The 15,941-nt window shown below is 43.8% G+C and overlaps 11 protein-coding genes across 11 annotated transcripts; 5 read left to right on the top strand and 6 right to left on the bottom strand.

Annotated features, from left to right (window-relative positions):
- Positions 1-198: 198 nt before the first annotated feature.
- On the bottom strand, positions 199-671 carry N7495_002880 (uncharacterized protein; the record flags this gene model as incomplete). The annotated part of the gene is made up of 2 exons (XM_057205549.1): positions 199-412; positions 451-671. The coding sequence occupies 2 exons, from the start codon at positions 669-671 to the stop codon at positions 199-201; spliced, it is 435 nt and encodes a 144-aa protein (XP_057066156.1).
- A 1,472-nt stretch (positions 672-2,143) lies between these two features.
- On the top strand, positions 2,144-2,923 carry N7495_002879 (uncharacterized protein; the record flags this gene model as incomplete). The annotated part of the gene is made up of 2 exons (XM_057205548.1): positions 2,144-2,391; positions 2,557-2,923. 2 exons carry the CDS (start codon positions 2,144-2,146, stop codon positions 2,921-2,923), a joined length of 615 nt encoding a protein of 204 aa, XP_057066155.1.
- Positions 2,924-3,338: 415 nt separating this feature from the next.
- N7495_002878 (uncharacterized protein) lies at positions 3,339-3,704 on the bottom strand (the record flags this gene model as incomplete). Its single annotated transcript, XM_057205547.1, has 1 exon — positions 3,339-3,704. One exon carries the CDS (start codon positions 3,702-3,704, stop codon positions 3,339-3,341), a length of 366 nt encoding a protein of 121 aa, XP_057066154.1.
- Positions 3,705-3,837: 133 nt separating this feature from the next.
- On the bottom strand, positions 3,838-4,044 carry N7495_002877 (uncharacterized protein; the record flags this gene model as incomplete). The annotated part of the gene is made up of 1 exon (XM_057205546.1): positions 3,838-4,044. One exon carries the CDS (start codon positions 4,042-4,044, stop codon positions 3,838-3,840), a length of 207 nt encoding a protein of 68 aa, XP_057066153.1.
- A 336-nt stretch (positions 4,045-4,380) lies between these two features.
- Positions 4,381-4,582, top strand: N7495_002876 (uncharacterized protein; the record flags this gene model as incomplete). The annotated part of the gene is given in 2 exon segments (XM_057205545.1): positions 4,381-4,408; positions 4,428-4,582. 2 exon segments carry the CDS (start codon positions 4,381-4,383, stop codon positions 4,580-4,582), a joined length of 183 nt encoding a protein of 60 aa, XP_057066152.1.
- A 3,307-nt stretch (positions 4,583-7,889) lies between these two features.
- Positions 7,890-8,798, bottom strand: N7495_002875 (uncharacterized protein; the record flags this gene model as incomplete). Its single annotated transcript, XM_057205544.1, has 1 exon — positions 7,890-8,798. One exon carries the CDS (start codon positions 8,796-8,798, stop codon positions 7,890-7,892), a length of 909 nt encoding a protein of 302 aa, XP_057066151.1.
- A 1,811-nt stretch (positions 8,799-10,609) lies between these two features.
- N7495_002874 (uncharacterized protein) lies at positions 10,610-11,603 on the top strand (the record flags this gene model as incomplete). The annotated part of the gene is made up of 3 exons (XM_057205543.1): positions 10,610-10,623; positions 10,711-11,277; positions 11,333-11,603. 3 exons carry the CDS (start codon positions 10,610-10,612, stop codon positions 11,601-11,603), a joined length of 852 nt encoding a protein of 283 aa, XP_057066150.1.
- A 2-nt stretch (positions 11,604-11,605) lies between these two features.
- N7495_002873 (uncharacterized protein) lies at positions 11,606-12,139 on the bottom strand (the record flags this gene model as incomplete). Its single annotated transcript, XM_057205542.1, has 1 exon — positions 11,606-12,139. The coding sequence occupies one exon, from the start codon at positions 12,137-12,139 to the stop codon at positions 11,606-11,608; it is 534 nt and encodes a 177-aa protein (XP_057066149.1).
- Positions 12,140-12,582: 443 nt separating this feature from the next.
- Positions 12,583-13,827, bottom strand: N7495_002872 (uncharacterized protein; the record flags this gene model as incomplete). Its single annotated transcript, XM_057205541.1, has 5 exons — positions 12,583-12,731; positions 12,834-12,894; positions 12,935-13,005; positions 13,357-13,602; positions 13,713-13,827. 5 exons carry the CDS (start codon positions 13,825-13,827, stop codon positions 12,583-12,585), a joined length of 642 nt encoding a protein of 213 aa, XP_057066148.1.
- Positions 13,828-14,735: 908 nt separating this feature from the next.
- On the top strand, positions 14,736-15,686 carry N7495_002871 (uncharacterized protein; the record flags this gene model as incomplete). Its single annotated transcript, XM_057205540.1, has 2 exons — positions 14,736-15,232; positions 15,272-15,686. 2 exons carry the CDS (start codon positions 14,736-14,738, stop codon positions 15,684-15,686), a joined length of 912 nt encoding a protein of 303 aa, XP_057066147.1.
- Positions 15,687-15,708: 22 nt separating this feature from the next.
- N7495_002870 (uncharacterized protein) lies at positions 15,709-15,941 on the top strand (the record flags this gene model as incomplete). Its single annotated transcript, XM_057205539.1, is given in 2 exon segments — positions 15,709-15,861; positions 15,873-15,941. 2 exon segments carry the CDS (start codon positions 15,709-15,711, stop codon positions 15,939-15,941), a joined length of 222 nt encoding a protein of 73 aa, XP_057066146.1.

The raw sequence follows: 15,941 nt of genomic DNA, 5'->3' as shown, positions 1-15,941 counted from the left end.
ATTTTCTTGGTAAATGCATTCAATCATCTAGATAATTGTGATTTGATTATGCCCATCTGCCGGCTCAACCATGTCGTCTAGGGTACATAAATGCTCATATGGGCGCAGTTTAATTTGCCTGTCTTCAATCCAAACATTTTGTGTGCACCCGACTTACCAAATACTTGACTTGGGTCGACGGAAGCTTTGCCAATGCGTCTACATGTTGTCAATGTTGTCGCCAACCGTTGCAAACATCTTCTTCTCCTCCGCCATGAGATCCATTGATAAAGGTGGTAATTCGACGCCATACACCTCCCCCTGCAACTCAGCCTTCTTAATCACATTGGTGTAAATTGCCCAACGAGAAATAGCCCTTCTTGATGGACAAGGGTCCTCAAAGAACGATGTGCGTGGTGGGTGGAACACCGATCTACATAGAAATCTTCGTTAGTGATCCTGGAGGCGTACGCCAGTGCATCTAGCCGAACAAAAAGGTGAACAAGAGAAATTCTAGCAAAATCGCCCTTAGAAGACGTGCACTGCAGCCAGCGCGCACGAAGACCGTTGAGGGTTGTCTCTCCTCGATCAACTTCTTTGTGTCGACGACATCCTCTCATGCGTGAGAAGAAGTATTTCCATGGCACTAGGTACTCTGTGAATATTGGTTGGTTCTGACCAATTGATTTCATTTCTGGATAGTAGCAGGCCACAGTGGCATAAGGACTCAAACCCCATCACAGTCAACATCGCTAGACTTTCTCATGTTCAACTTTTTGCTCGAATGGACGTGATTGAGCCCAGCTCCTGGACCGTCGACGAAGCTTTTGACGAAGACTGAGTTGAGAGGTGGTCGAAGATATTCTGGGATCAGTCAGCATAATACATACAGAAACAACTTACAGGACAATGAAAGCTTCAGTTACTCCAAAGGGAGTGAATTAATTCAACGCTCAAGAGAATGGTAGAAAGCTAAAAGCGAAGCAAGACCTCTCCAGCTGGAGTTGCTGTTCCAAGCACGTCATCTTGAGCAGCTCAATGCCAAATATGAGTGAAAGCCTTCAGCCTATTTCGCTGTCTGGCCGAGAATATCCAAGCTGGAACAAGGTTAATTCAGATTGTGAACTTATCGTCCCTTGACACCCCGTGACATGCGTAGTCATCACTAGCGTATCCAGGACCTACAACTGTATCTCCTCCCACGTCCTGATATAAAATTTTCTTTCTTCTTCAACCATCCCAGTGCATGGGTATTACGTGTATCAGTGAGGAGGAATCCGAGATCATGTTTTTGCTGGTTGAAAACTACCAACCTGACTGCTCCTGGCTCTCGTGGCCAGGGAATCTTTTTTACCAAAATTGTGATTCTATCACTCTCATACCTTTTTTTCATTGCTTGACAGCCCTTGTGGCTGTGGGTAGAGAAGAGAAGTTTGTGAGGCTTTGGAAAATATCACCATATCGCATCTTTGACGTCATTGATGAGGTTGTTTTGATGAGATTCACTGGGCGAATTCAACTTTTCAGACATTTCTAGGAATCCTCCTTCGTAGGGGTATATTATTCACTGAAGGGGTCTATTTTCAAGCCTACCTGACTTAAATGACCTTTGGCACTCTCTTCTTTTACATCGCATTGATACACCATTCAAGGAAGACATGAAACCTTGACCAAGATCCCTTTCATATTAGCTCTAGCTACATTTAATTAGAAATGTTCATCTGGGTTGAGTTTACGTTCGTTCAATTCCATGTCCTATTGTTAATAATGATCTTTATTCATGGGTCGATATCCACTCACTAATACCATACAGATCCCAATCCCCCACTAAACATCAAGATTAAATATACACAGCGATTACAGTCAAAGATGTGAAAGTAATCGTCATTTAATTTGCTATTCCCTTTACCGAGCTCAGCACCTAACTAGTCTGGTACCTGTCCCGATTAGGTTAGATTGGGTTTACTATAAATGACATAAATAGCTACTAACGTCGGCTTCTACTTGCACTTTGCTATTTTGAAGTCCTCCCTTCTAGCTCTCCAAATCCTCGCACTTTCTACTGAATTTTCGGTTTGTCATTATGGATTCCCCAGAAACCTCGCCTTTAAGCTCAATCTCTGAGGGGAATCACCCGCCCATCCAGACTATCAAGTTGTGATGCATGAGCGATGAAGAGGAAGAGGAAGAGCAAGAGGATCCCACATTCTCCCTGAATAATATTACCGCCGCCAAAACGGCCCTTGAGACTTTAGAAAAGCTTAGCAAGCTTGAGACCCAGGAGTTTCTCATCCTTACTGAACTAACATCCACATTCTGCGACTCATTGTGGGACCTCATCGATTCCAAATACCCGGATCTCAGGAAAACATCTATTCCAGACTATGGGATATTGGAGCTCAAAATGCCATCGTAGGCCCATCAGAGTGTTTTGTCATGGCTGATAATATGTCGTGATATATGGTCTGAAGCCAATCTCCTTGAAATACCTGAGAAACGGGATCTCATTTTTCTTGCATCTCCAAAAGTCGACCTACTAAACCCAATCCCTAATCCTTCGCCAGCACACCTAATAAGACACAAGAAGAAGGAACCCGACACTGCCATAATTTGCATTCGCGCTTCACCCTCCGCTCCTGGGAAGTCTGCCGTCCCATCAATACTTGTCGAAGCTGGCTATTCTCAGTCCTACAAAAGCCTCGTGGAAAGCGCTCGCAGAATCCTTATTGGAGGTGCGCCCGCCGTACAGCTCGTCATGATCGTCAAATTCTCTAAGCGCAAACTCGGAGTCGCTGTCCGTTTAGAATTTTGGAGGCGAGATTTAGCTGGGACTCCTTATCTTGCGGAAACACGGCATGTTTTCCCCATTCCTCCTACTCAACAAAGCCCCATCTTCTTCACCCGCGAAGAGCTATTTGGGACGGGCTTCATCTTTCCACGCTGAAACTTGAAAGATCGGTTCCACCTTGACCTCGACGAGCTACGGCGTCTTGCTACCATTTTATTGTCTCATGCCGGGCTTATACAATATCCTTGAGTCGTTGTCCGCTTGCTGTTTCATTATAATATATTTAATGTATGATTAACTGCTGTATAGTTTCTAGGTTATCTCTGCTTGCTACTTCGTCTACTGTATATTCAGCCATTGCTAATTAGTACCAATTCAATAGCGTGGTAATAAAATCACTGGCTTAAAAACTCCTCCGAGCATTTTTATTGATTTTTATTGATTTTGGACGCTTCATCCCTCTCTAATTCTTGTGAACTACGCACGACTGACTCCACGGGGGCTTGCAATCCTGGACGTTGCTCGGGTTCACATATCATGTTGCCATATCTATGGGGCCGCAGAAGATTGGCTAGAATCTACAGTAAGAAAAAAACATGCGCCAATTATTTCGGATAGCGGGCAGAGTGTTCACTTCTCGATCGGCATGTCCATGGCTGCCAATGTCACGGGCAACGTCCAGCCGGAGACGATTGTTGTTATCGTTATTTTGGCCACCACCAGTGATCAATGCAAATTCCCCAGCATAATGAGCATCGTACAGGGTTGGGAAAATTGATAAGGTAATGAACAGCTTTACACTGCGAATCGTTGGAGCAGACATCCATACAATCGGTGAATCCATGTTCAGTCGTCTTGTAGCTAGTGAAGTCCTTGCCACGTTTGAAACAATGAACCTTGTAAGTAATTCCTCCCTGCTTGATAGTCTTGCCGTCATTGTTGGGGCACTGGTTAAGCGCATCCTGATTCTTGCTCCACGCATTATTCTCCGCCTGGCAAACTTCGTTCTGCTCTTGAAAAGCACTTTCTACTCCTAGCAAGCCTCCACACTGCTGGCACAGTCTCCTTCATTATTTCCAGCCTCTTTTGGGAACCTGTCCATTGGCTCGACCACCTCCATCCAAGAACGTTGCCGCAGGCTTGACCATTCTGGCTACCACTAAGAACACATTTGTTCTGAACAGACTGCCAGGAGCTTCCAATGCAACCAGGCTTGTCTTGATAGAGTTGCGCACAAGTTTGGGCAGTGTTGATGTTTGTGAAGGCGTTTCCTCCATGTGGACCGAGTCAGTCACATTTGTACTTCACAGTATATCCAGGGTTGGTTTGCTCGATCTGTCATCCTTTTAATGGCAAATATCAGCTGCCTATTCAAGGGATTAGAAGTCATTCCAGCGAAGTGAGACAAATTGCCTGGGTAGTTTGGTTATCGTGATTCCGGTCCGAGGCATCAACAAAAGAATTTTCCATAGTAACCCACATTTTTGAGCATCAATACAGATAAGTAGACGGCGGGCAATCCTTCACATCTCTGTTGATCAACATTTTGGAAATTCCAAGTTCAAATTATCAACTACCAAGGATTGATTCTCTCCTTTGAATGTGCGCGAGAAATGGCGACTCGGGATTCACGCCTCAGTGGTGATTATAACCCTCTCAGAAAAGCATGGCTACCAAAGTTTATTCAACGAAATCCACGCATCCATTCTTGTATTGGCCGATGCATTGATGTGTCGCGAGTTCATGGAACACATCCAGGGGCTATCTAAGAGTTTTATAGCCTATTTGCAAAGATTAGAGATCAATATGACATAATACTAAACAATACTTGGAATATGGATAAGCATGGTATTGCTCTTGGAGTCTGTACGAGTTCCTTTGTCATTATAGAGTCTTATAAGAAGCATACATTTGTCAAATTGCAAGATAATCGCGAATGGGTGTTAATTATCAAGACAATAAGCCTAACTGGCCGTACGATTCAACCTCTCGTCATCTTTAAAGGCAAAACCCTATAGACATCATGGTATCAGACTGATATCCCAGAATAGTTTTACACTACATCAGAGAATGGTTAAACGTCAAATTCAACAGGAATTAAGTAGCTTGAGACTATTCCTACCTAAAGTGGCTGTATAAGAGCAATTTCGACTATTGATCGTAGATGGTCATGGTAACCATACTAGTAATTATCGATTTACTGTGGATCTGTAAGCAAAATAAGGTGGAATTAGTATTTCTTCCTGCGCATGGTAGCCATGTCCTTCAGCCACTCAATTTGGGCACCTTTTCATCTATAAAAGCTTAGTATCGGAATTAAATCAATGAGCTTTCATATATCGATGATGCTGCACCTATCAAGAAGGTATGATTTATGGAATGCTACTCAAAATCTAGAGAACGATGTTTTAAAGCTATATTTCTTCAAAGTGGATGAAAAGCTGCCGGTTTATTTCCGTGGGATCTAAAAAAGGCCTGAATTCGTCCTAAATCAGAGTCCAGCCCGATTTTATAGCATTAGAACGTAAAATCACACCTTCTATTTCTTAAGACTTTTCCCAAATGGCCTTTAATACACATAAAAGTCATCCATATATTCGAAAGTTTAAAGAAATTCTTGAAAAGCAGCAACAATTAACTCGGAATCGAAGGACTGCTCTCGAAAAAGCAGCCAAGGCTGTTTGACTCTTTGTTGCGAAGCAGGTAACTGATGCAGCTCTAATTTCGAAGCTTATTTCCCAACATGAGACCCTTTAGAATGGGAAGAAGAAGAAAAGTATCATTATAAACCCAAAATACACGGTTTGCAGACATAGAGAAGGTCAAAGCTGCGCAGCTTGAATCAGAGGCTTTAGCTGAACGTCACAGAAAGAGCCTGAAAAAGGGCAACAATAGCATCAGATCAAATAGCTGCTATGGCTTTACAGGATAGGGTATTTGAATTCCAAACCTAATGTATGTGAGGTTAGTAAATTTAGGGCTTTTTCAATTGAATGCATTCTAACACTTGTCCGAAAGCAGCGCTCATCCATTGCTCACCAGGGCGATACACACCTGACTATAGTAGCTTTATAGAGAGTAGTTTTATTGGGGTTGCCTCACAGTGCCTGCAGCCTCACGTGATGTCTACACCGTGTCAGACGGTTACTGTTTGCTTTGTTTGCATGTTATTTGGACTATTTAGTTTCTGTGGATTTCCCACGTAATTAGCCAATCAATCAATCGTTAACATTTCCTTCCGCCCAATTTGCTGACACACCGACATTACTGAGGACCTCCCCTCTCTACGACTGCCTCACGAGAGTCAGTTCTTGCCTCACGAGAGTCATTTGCTTGTCTACACAGGTAGTTCGTCATCTCTTACACAGTCAAGTCTCGTTTTTGTCCCTCCCGCCTCCCCTCTGTATATAGAATCTACTATAATACAGACACATTGCCTCCTACCAGGGAGCGCGAACGGGCCCCCATCTGACGCTACGTTCTACGATCGCAGCGACAGGTGACCCGTTATGGCCAAACTACACTCTTCTTTCTCCATTTAGCCGCGTGAGGTCACCAATAAATATCACTTTTGTAATCATTCTATCACATACGACCACAGGGTGTGGAGAACAGGGCTTCCCGTCCGCTCAGCCGTACTTAAGCCACACGCCGGTCAGTTAGTAGTATGGTGGGTGACCACATGCGAATCCTGACTGTTGTATGTTTTTTTTTTTACTACTCTACACACGGCTAGTCTATGCACCTTTAGCACTCCGGCCTCCACGGCCGAGTCTTGAAGTCTTCTTCAATGATTAATCGCTGTATTATTATCCATATACTGTTGATCCATCTTCTTATATATTCACTCTTTGTATCACGTTTATCTAAATACAATTTCTTTTTGGTTAAGGGACACAAGTAAGCCAGTGACACAGTTAGTCATATCTCTTTAGTAAATACTAAAGGCACTTAGTTATAGATCTTAATTGACGGCGTTAAACTATAAAATGGGCATATAAGCTACATGGAATCAAGAAAATAAATGATCCTGAGAGGAAGGAGTAAGACCAGTACCAGGGTTCAGCAAATGTAAGCGCAAGGTTCGTGAAGTATCAAGGCTGTATATCTATAAAAACTAGACATGTGCATGGGTTGGGTATGGGTCCCATATGGGTATTTTGATGCCTTAATGCCTGATTTTCGCCTCAACCTAAACTAAATTAGGGTAATTAGTGCCTTAGTGCCTAATTTTGCCTTAATCTAGTACTAACTAGGTGACAAATATCACGTGAAATAAAAGTCTTGGCAAAAAGATGGGTTTATGGGCTGGGTATGGGTAAAACCCATACCCAACCCAATGAACATGTCTTATAAAAACCACCTCTTACAACGGGGCTAAAAGACATAACTATAGAAAGATCTTGAAATCTTAATATCATACTGACTATGCTAGAAATATTCTGGAATATTTTTCAAGGCTCTGCCGTAGAGGTCGGGGTGCTAAAGGTGCATAGACTAGCCGCGTGTAGAGTAGTAAAAAAAAAAAAAAACATACAACAGTCAGGATTCGCATGTGGTCACCCACCATACTACTAACTGACCGGCGTGTGGCTTAAGTACGGCTGAGCGGACGGGAAGCCCTGTTCTCCACACCCTGTGGTCGTATGTGATAGAATACTTACAAAAGTAACCTATAACGCTACTATAGTCAGGTGTATCGCCCTGGTGAGCAATGGGTGAGCGCTGCTTTAGCGTCGCGCGACCGGGGGTGAGCAAGGTGAGTACACAATAAAGAGGGTGAGAATCGGGTGAGCCAGGGTGATATTGGGGTGAGAGTAAGCTAATACATGACTACTGTACTGATCCTTGAATATTTAAAGACTATTGGATACAGTAATTTCTCCTGAAACAGTGTTGCCTTATAATCTGTACATAGCCACTTACTTAGGTTAGCCAATGCATGATTACTGCATATTTTTTGGATTCTGAGAGATAGACATAGGATCAGACCTTGCATTAAAGATTGAATTTGAGGGTAAAAATGATGTATAGCAAGCAGAAAGGTCAATCATAAGAACGGTAGAAGAATGGCAATTACCAGAAGGATAGGAGGAAGGTCAATCATCAGAAGAAAAAGGCACTAAGGGATAATCAGAGAACCATCCCAATGAAGGAAACTCTCTATGATAAGATCACCCCAAACATTGGTACCCGGTTTCTGGCCTTGTACCTCAAGAATAGCACGAGGAATTGAACGGTATTGCATGTTTTCGATGCAGCCCTTCTGTCCGAGAATTATACCGGATCGGTGGTTGGGTACGGTTTCTTTCTGAACGACGGTAGCTGAGGTTTCCAAGAATAAAATAGAATTTGAGAATTCCAAGGTAAAACTGACTTGGACCTTAGTTTTTGAGGCGAGACGATAGGGGTCATTGATTGGATCCGTTTGAAGGAAACTGACAAAATTAGATGGGAGAAAATCGGATGTGATGATTGTCTCATGAGCACCAGTGTCCCACAGAAGTTCTGCATGCTCCATTGTCGCTTTAGGCATGCTGTCCTCATGGTCTATAGCGGCAACAGTGACTTGACCGTAGATTGTGGCCAGTCTGTGCTCGGTGATAGAAGCTGTGAGTCGCAAGACGTAAGGCGCTCGGTATGGGGGCTCGTTTTCCCCAAAGAAATGGGCTTTGAAGGCGGCGCGGCGTTCTCTCGACACAGGTTTTGGCGTCGGCTGGGAGCTTAGCTGCCCCGAAGAACGAATTGGAAGTGCATTATTTGATGTCGACGATGAAAGCACGTCGGTGTCCAAAGCAAGTTTCCGTAAAGCCGCGCGCCGGGCTGGGTTAGTGGAAGGAAGGCCAATGTACTTGTGACCATTTGCAGGTAGATTCTGCACAGCGTACACAGTGGATAGCAACGCCTCCTCATAGGTCACGTGGTTGTCTGATAGGTCTACCGACACATCGCCGTAGTGGGTCTTTAAACTTTGATCCACGGCAGTCAAGATAGTACTGGCATTGTAGCGATGACTCGTTGAAGTAGACATTTTTGTGGGCTGGAATGGAGGATGTAAGGAGGGTAACAGAGTAAGGAAGCATAAGAGGAAGGTATATAAAACGGGCCATAACAGATTAGGCTTAGCTCTGTTGGGGATTTGTCAATGGTTATGATACCGCCTACCATTTGTAGCTTAGCTTACTGCATACTGCACATTTATTTTCTACATAGCAAATAATGACAACTCCCAAAATCTTCAAAGAAGGGTTATGGTTAAAATTCTGGTACCATCAGATTCCTGCTGTCCACAGTATTCTAAATCTTCTCTTTTTATTCTTTCACAATGCTTGGTTGGTGAGGTATAACCAAAGAAAGCTGTACTTCCCGATTGGGAGAATAACCGTGATAGCAAGGGTTATGGTTAATATTTTAGTACTATCAGAATTCTGCTGTCCACAGTATTCTAAATCTCCTCTTTTTATTCGTCTACGATGCTTGGTTGGTGAGGTATAACTGAAGGAAGTTGCACTTTGTCAAGGGATAATCATATATATATTCATTATATATATGTTACATACTGCAGTTTGCTCAACGACATTCGCATTTTCTGGCCCTCATATATATATATCTGTCGGTACACCGGTGGTATAGCAAGGTTGGTGAGAGGCTAACGCCCACTTCTGACACCTATCACAGGTAACGCTTTACGCCCCTATGATATCTGTGTGTCCTTTGAAGTGGTTGTAAAGTCTGGTTTTTATTCTTAGTTTGCTATCTATTATGTAGTAACAATTTGATCGCATGACTGTTTTGTTCCATATTCCAACAATATCCTCTCGACCTCACCCCGAGCTCACCCTAAGCTCACCCTGAACACACCCTGACCTCACCCCGAGCCCACCCTACTCACCCGTGCTCACCTATGCTCACCTAAATCACCCACCCTCACCCTAAGGGAGATTCTGTTGCTGCTTTAGGGTGAGTCGGGTGCGAAGGACTCACCCAAGTATTCAGCGCGTAGTACATGTGGCTTAAGTACGGCTGAGCGGACGGGAAGCCCTGTTCTCCACACCCTGTGGTCGTATGTAATATTCTTGGGCTGAGGCACGGAAATTAGAGAATTGGGCTAGCAGTATTTAGTCGATCCTGGTTGGTCCGGAACTGAAGGGTGGAGCGGAAAGTTTAATTCTTAGTTGCGATTTGAGCAGTTAGAAGAACTCAGACCTTACACACTGCATCAATCTTATCATCCCATAAGGTATCGCGATTCGAACTGTGTAGTATGCGTAGGACCCACTCCTATCTCCTACGACAGACGTAAATGATACTAATGGTTTGCACAAAAGGAGTACAGTTTCCAGTTGAGATTGGTCCTAGGAGAAGCTCAACATGCCAGGATTGGCAGAATCCCTAGTTCCTTTGGTTTACTTGTGAATTGCGGCCACCTCGTGACTTGCGGGAGGCTATGAGAATAACGAAGAGAAGCGTCCAGTCCATGAGGCAAGAGCGAGCAGCATGGCAGGAACGGCCATGGGCAGGGCTGCACCTGGTAGACCTCGAGTTCTCAAAATCCATTGTAATTAGATGAATCATACCTCAGCTTCACTTCCAAGTATATTCGAAACACGGATTATACACTATTTTCTTTTTTTTTTCTTAAGACGGGGCACCCTCCACAAAACTACAAACAGTGGAGAAAAAAAGCTGAGGAATTAGGTCTTTTGAGCAAACGCATCGCCGACCTAGATGTGTTGCATTCAGCATCGCAGTTGACAGAGACACAGTTCATTCTTATGAGAGCTCTATGGCCCAGGCGAAAGAAGCTGAATTATTTTCCCCTCCACCCTTCCAACGAAGAAAATGTCGGCCAGTCTGTGAGTGAGAACAGCGACTAAGAACGTCCTGGATAACTTCCCGATCTTCGACCGCTATATTCAAAACGTTCACAAAGGACCAAACAGAGTGTTTGATGTGGAAATGGGATCATTCCAGATGGTTTTGCGGGCACAAGAGATGGTCACAATTCGTTTTGAGAAGCACGACATTGCGCAAGATACAGACAGTGCCACTCTTCGTCGTTCGCCTCGCAACCATGACCAACGCTGTCACGAAAGTCCAGATAGCGATCCTTTGCCAGGTTCAGTCTCAGAGACAACCGTTTTGACTATGATGACCGCTGCCCAAGACTCAGAACTTGCATACAAACCTGCAAAAGATGAGCAGCTGGTCAATGATGCCCTTCTCAAACTCCTGACCGCATTTACAGTTCATATTGACACCATGAAATGTGAATGGACCATTGCTCGGTCGCCGTTCCCAAGCGTTGAATTTGGTGATAATTATATGACGGCACGTACAGATGGATTTCTTCAAGCCATGGATACCGAAGAGGTCTTTGCCATTGTCGGGGTGAAGCCAAAAATCCGCGATTCGGAGCGTTGGCCTCAGCTCATGTGGCAAGAAACGGGTGAAATGGTCGCGTGGATAGTGGACAATGCTAAGAAAAGCAGGAGATGTCCTCCTAAGCAGTAAGTCGATACGAATAACATGAAGAATCTAGTCAGCAGGCTAAAATCAGCATAGCCATTTACTTGTTGCGCAAGACCTCCACGAGATTTACCTTGTGATCGCGACCTTTGACGATCAATATATTGGGTATCTCACTGAACAAGATCAACCAGACGCCCCATTGCTGCCCGTACCGGACGCGAGATTTGCATTTCTTAAGATGCAAGAATATGGTCCCTGGAATACCCAGGCTCCCAGCAATATGAAAAAGTTGGCAGAGATCTTTATAGCTCTGTCTTTTCAAGTCACGGAAGATATTGAAGCCGCTCAGACTCAAACGGGTTGAATTTATAATGGGTCACTGGACATTTTGTCGCGTTCAAATTGAATCTCGAAGGAGCTCACGTGCTGTAACTCTGCGACAAGATTCCGCAATTTATACCGAGCAGCATCGTCATAGTTCTTATGTTCTGGATTTGACCATCTACTCACCAGATCCCGAAACCAGGAGTTTAGCGAGGGTTGAACAAAATCTTCGAGCCGATGAAGAAGGATTTGGTAGGCGGCACTTTCCAGAATAAAGTGTTTCATTTGATCCAAGTTTTGTAAAGATCCCTCATATGGCTCATCCTCGCCAGTTTCCTCTGCCACAGAGTCTTGGTCGCTTTTCTCGTCATCAGAATTAAGCACTTCAATTGATTCACTTATCTCAGGAGCATTGTCACCCCTATACAGACTGTGAAGATAAAATTCCACTTTCCTCTCCTGAACTAGGCGCTTTTCAACTGACGCGATACCATGTTCTGCCTCCAGAACTTGATGTTTGGTATTTTGCTGCTGGTCGATAGGTAGTACCATGATAAAGAGCTCGCGGGTGATCATGGCTGAATATGAGCTTACAAAACTCTAATTCTCGGTGGGATTTGCTGAGGATATCTGTCTCAAGATTATTCGTAAAGTGCTTCAGTAGTCTCCGAAAATTGCTTCGCATCCTTTCAAATCCAATCAGCTCTTTTGATACGCCGAGCAAAAGTAGCGGTAACATGACATCATCTTTATTCAGCAAGTTTACAAACTCTTGAATCAACAGCGAGTTCATTTCTCCTCTTCCAGAGTCTAGCGATCTGGTGCTAGGTATAGAGATAGGAACAGAAAAGACTGAGTCATTCTCAATGGATGAATCAGAATCATCAATATCTCGATGCTCTAGCCCTGGCATCTGCCTGCGAGTTTTCAACCTCTGAACCTCTTGAATACGATTTGGCCCCGAGTGCGACCTCATCCCAGGTGGCTTGGATTGGTCTTTTTGAAGTAATTTGGTTTTTTCAGACTGCTCCTGTAGCTGTACTCGCTGCTCCTCCTCCTCTATCTTTCTTTGTGCTATGAGCGCGTTCTCTTCCTTGAGCTGTGCCTCTCTTCTGAGAACCTCCAGATTGATCCTCAATTTCTCCCGCTCCTCGTTCAATTTCTTGAACTTGGCCTCATATTTCAGTCGCCCTTCGTCGCGAGCTCCTCATCTCGAAGCCGCATGGCCTCTTCCACGTCAGCCTTCTGTTGCGCCGCGAGTTTCTCCCACTTTTTCCTTTAGCTAGCAAGGTCGCTGTCAAGGGTTTTGCCAGCGTTTGTCTGGTTAAGATCTCTCTTCTTGTGAAACGTTTCGTCCTGTATGGTGAGTACAACCTTCTTATCTTTCAGGAGGTTTGAAACAAGCTGCTTTGCAGATTCCTGGTTGTTTAAGTGACGTTCCACTCTCGAAATATTATGCATCATATACCCCCAGAACTCTTGATTGTAGATCAACTCCTTTTCTCTCTCTCTCTTGTCGCCCTTGTTGCCTTTCAATTTATCTGTTGGAACCAATGGAATCTGGTTTACTGCAGTGAATGGACTCGGGAAGTGAATGGACTTGGGAAGTAAATGAAACTAGTGGAATCGGGGCATATCCTATTCCATCGCGGGAACTTAGAATGGACATACATCTCACCGCATAACTTATTACACGTACAACGTAGTAGTAATAGTGCATCGAGATCCCTGTGAACCGACATGATCCCACATGGTAGTCACCAAGATAACATTTTCCAGGCCATCCTGCCCACAGAGCTTTTTAAACATCAAGATATTTTTCATTGCACTGCCTTGCATTCTTGGATCAGAAATCGGGTGAAAGTAAAACATCCCACTAAGCTTGATCTTCTTCATTAATGAATCTGAGAGCCAAAAGGCAATCTCGCGGAGAACATCGCTGTCGTCGCGATTGGTGTCGTCGAAGCCTGGAGTGTCGATCAAATAGACATTGGTATTGTTATCATACTTATATAAGTACGAATAGATGGCTTGAGTGCCTGTCAGCTTTCTTTGAGTTAGTACATGTGCTGATGATCTAGCTGATTAAGAGGGGAGTAATATAATATAGCCTTCCCTTCCATTCCATGCCCAACCATGATACGTTTACCGGGCTCGGCCAACAAAGAGATGAAACTGCTCTTCCCAGAGCCGGTTGTACCCATAACGGCAATGAAAACATCCTTATCTTGGGCTTTTTCACCATTTCGAAAATACGATTTCATTCATATCCGTCTTGAGCTGGAAGGCCCATAATCACTGGTTCAATTTTAGTGCAGCCTTGGAAGTGCAACACGTTCACGGGCTAGAAAGTGAATGTAGCTTACCACCACCGTTTGCCGCCATAGATCTGTAATGGGTTGGTAGAATAAATTGATTGACTTCGTAGTAGAGACGGAAATTTTCCTTCAAAATTCAGCGGATAGTTTGTGTTGGTACAATGGGAGTTGAGGTATCCGTTCTGATTGGACCGGATACTCTCACTCCTAATTGGACCGACCAGCCCCAAGTGGGGCAGAGGAGTCTCTTTTAGTTCAGGAATAGATAGACTGGAATAAGACACACTTTACAACTCCAGCAACACGTACGTACAAGCATACCTACTGTGTTCAACGAGCGAGTGTCGCTCCCGACAGTTTGGTCAGAGAAATGCCAATTATATATTTATTAATCTGTATAGACTTGTTCATGTGAGCGCTTGGCTCAGCACAGCTTACAATTCGATGGGCTAAGTGGTAATGTGGATCTGGCTTAAGTCTTATCTATCCCCGTGGATATTAGAATACTGTGATATCCGGCTTACGTGCATTTTAGCACCCTTGCTACCAACAACGTCATAAACTGTCAAAGGCCCAATTCCATATTTAGTTTAGTTCATTTTAGTCAGCATTGGATCTAGCATTACCGCCAGTTCCAGATCTAGTAGAATTACACACACATTAACATTCCAATAAACCGCTCCTATTTGTCCGTCCAATCTGCTTATTTAGCCCCATTCGACATAAACACTGTCGTCAAAATGACACGGACAAGTAGCAAGGCTTAGTTCATTTGCTAAAATCCAAGCTCCCAGCTTTCTCATCTACCTTTCCAATCTCGCCTTACTGTTAATATGAGAGCCCTTACCATTAATATGAGAGCCAACTTGAATACTCGGACTGATATATGCGCTCCCCTCGAGCGCCTCTACCGACAAATTCGCGATTTTGATTCAGACTTTCCTACGACTGACGATATTCAGAGCTTTGACAGTCAAATCAACATTCGAGTTACTAAGGTAGATATAGCCGAAAACTCGAATGGCACGCTTCAATTTAATCAGTGCTTCTTTCTACCACACCCAGAAAATGTTTTCCGAGAATATCCTATCAATGTCAAAGAACACGAGGAATACGGTGACGTTTTCGAGGAAGATGAATGTAAGCTTGAGGATTTGACTACACATTCCAATGTCGGAATACCTTACGAACTTGAGCCACCGGGCCCATATGAACGCCTTCATGAAGCCGATCATATACTCGAATGTATCGACTGGAATCTCAAATGTTATAGATATCCAAAAGTTGACCCCCCTCCGGGTTATCATGGTTGTTTCAACCTTTTTGAGTTTAGAGGCCTAGAGATTGTATCGTAAGTGGGTATAAATCATTCCAAATTCAATTGTTCAAGGCCCTATATATACATCCAGATTCTATATACTAAAACCCACCATAATTATAGAAGCTTGAACGAAATACCTGTGATGGCTCGACTCCGACCAAAAGATCTCCTTCCATCAAAGCTCCCTAGCAAATGGAGATTTTGCCGTCTCCATGCTTATCGATATCACGATGAAAATGACCCTAAGCCCTGTATCCCGAATATTATTTATCAAGTTGAAGGCATGCCTTGGCCACATGTCATCGTCACATGTACTGCGGAAATTTGCGTGTCTGACGCTGAGAGTGGCCTTACTTCTTATGAGCTAGAGTCTATTCTGAAGGAAATGGCACGAAGGGTACTCTATAAGAACCTTGGGTCTTGGAGCATTTATCCTGTGAGTATTTCCATCGTAATAATCAACATTGGAAACCTACCGATTTGATTAACTCCTTTCAAAGATATTGATGTTGTCTTTTATGGGGCCACAGCAGGGGCGGATTATTCAAGCCTCGTATGATGGGTGGCAACTAAATCTCCAATACTCTCAACTTTGGAGTTTTCGTGATGAAAAAACAGCACCCCTTGAGATGTTCGTTCGGTACTTCATCGCACAACCGGTTTGTGATAGAATATTTCCAATCAATACGGCCAGCACAAAAAGCACAAAAAGCACGAAAAAAACGAAAAAAACGAATAA

The sequence above is a fragment of the Penicillium taxi genome (genome assembly GCF_028828555.1).
Source record: "Penicillium taxi strain IBT 34144 chromosome Unknown utg000002l_segment0_segment0, whole genome shotgun sequence".
NCBI lineage: Eukaryota > Fungi > Ascomycota > Eurotiomycetes > Eurotiales > Aspergillaceae > Penicillium > Penicillium taxi.
Note: the sequence above shows the minus strand (reverse complement) of the source record. Positions and strands in the feature narration are given on the sequence as shown.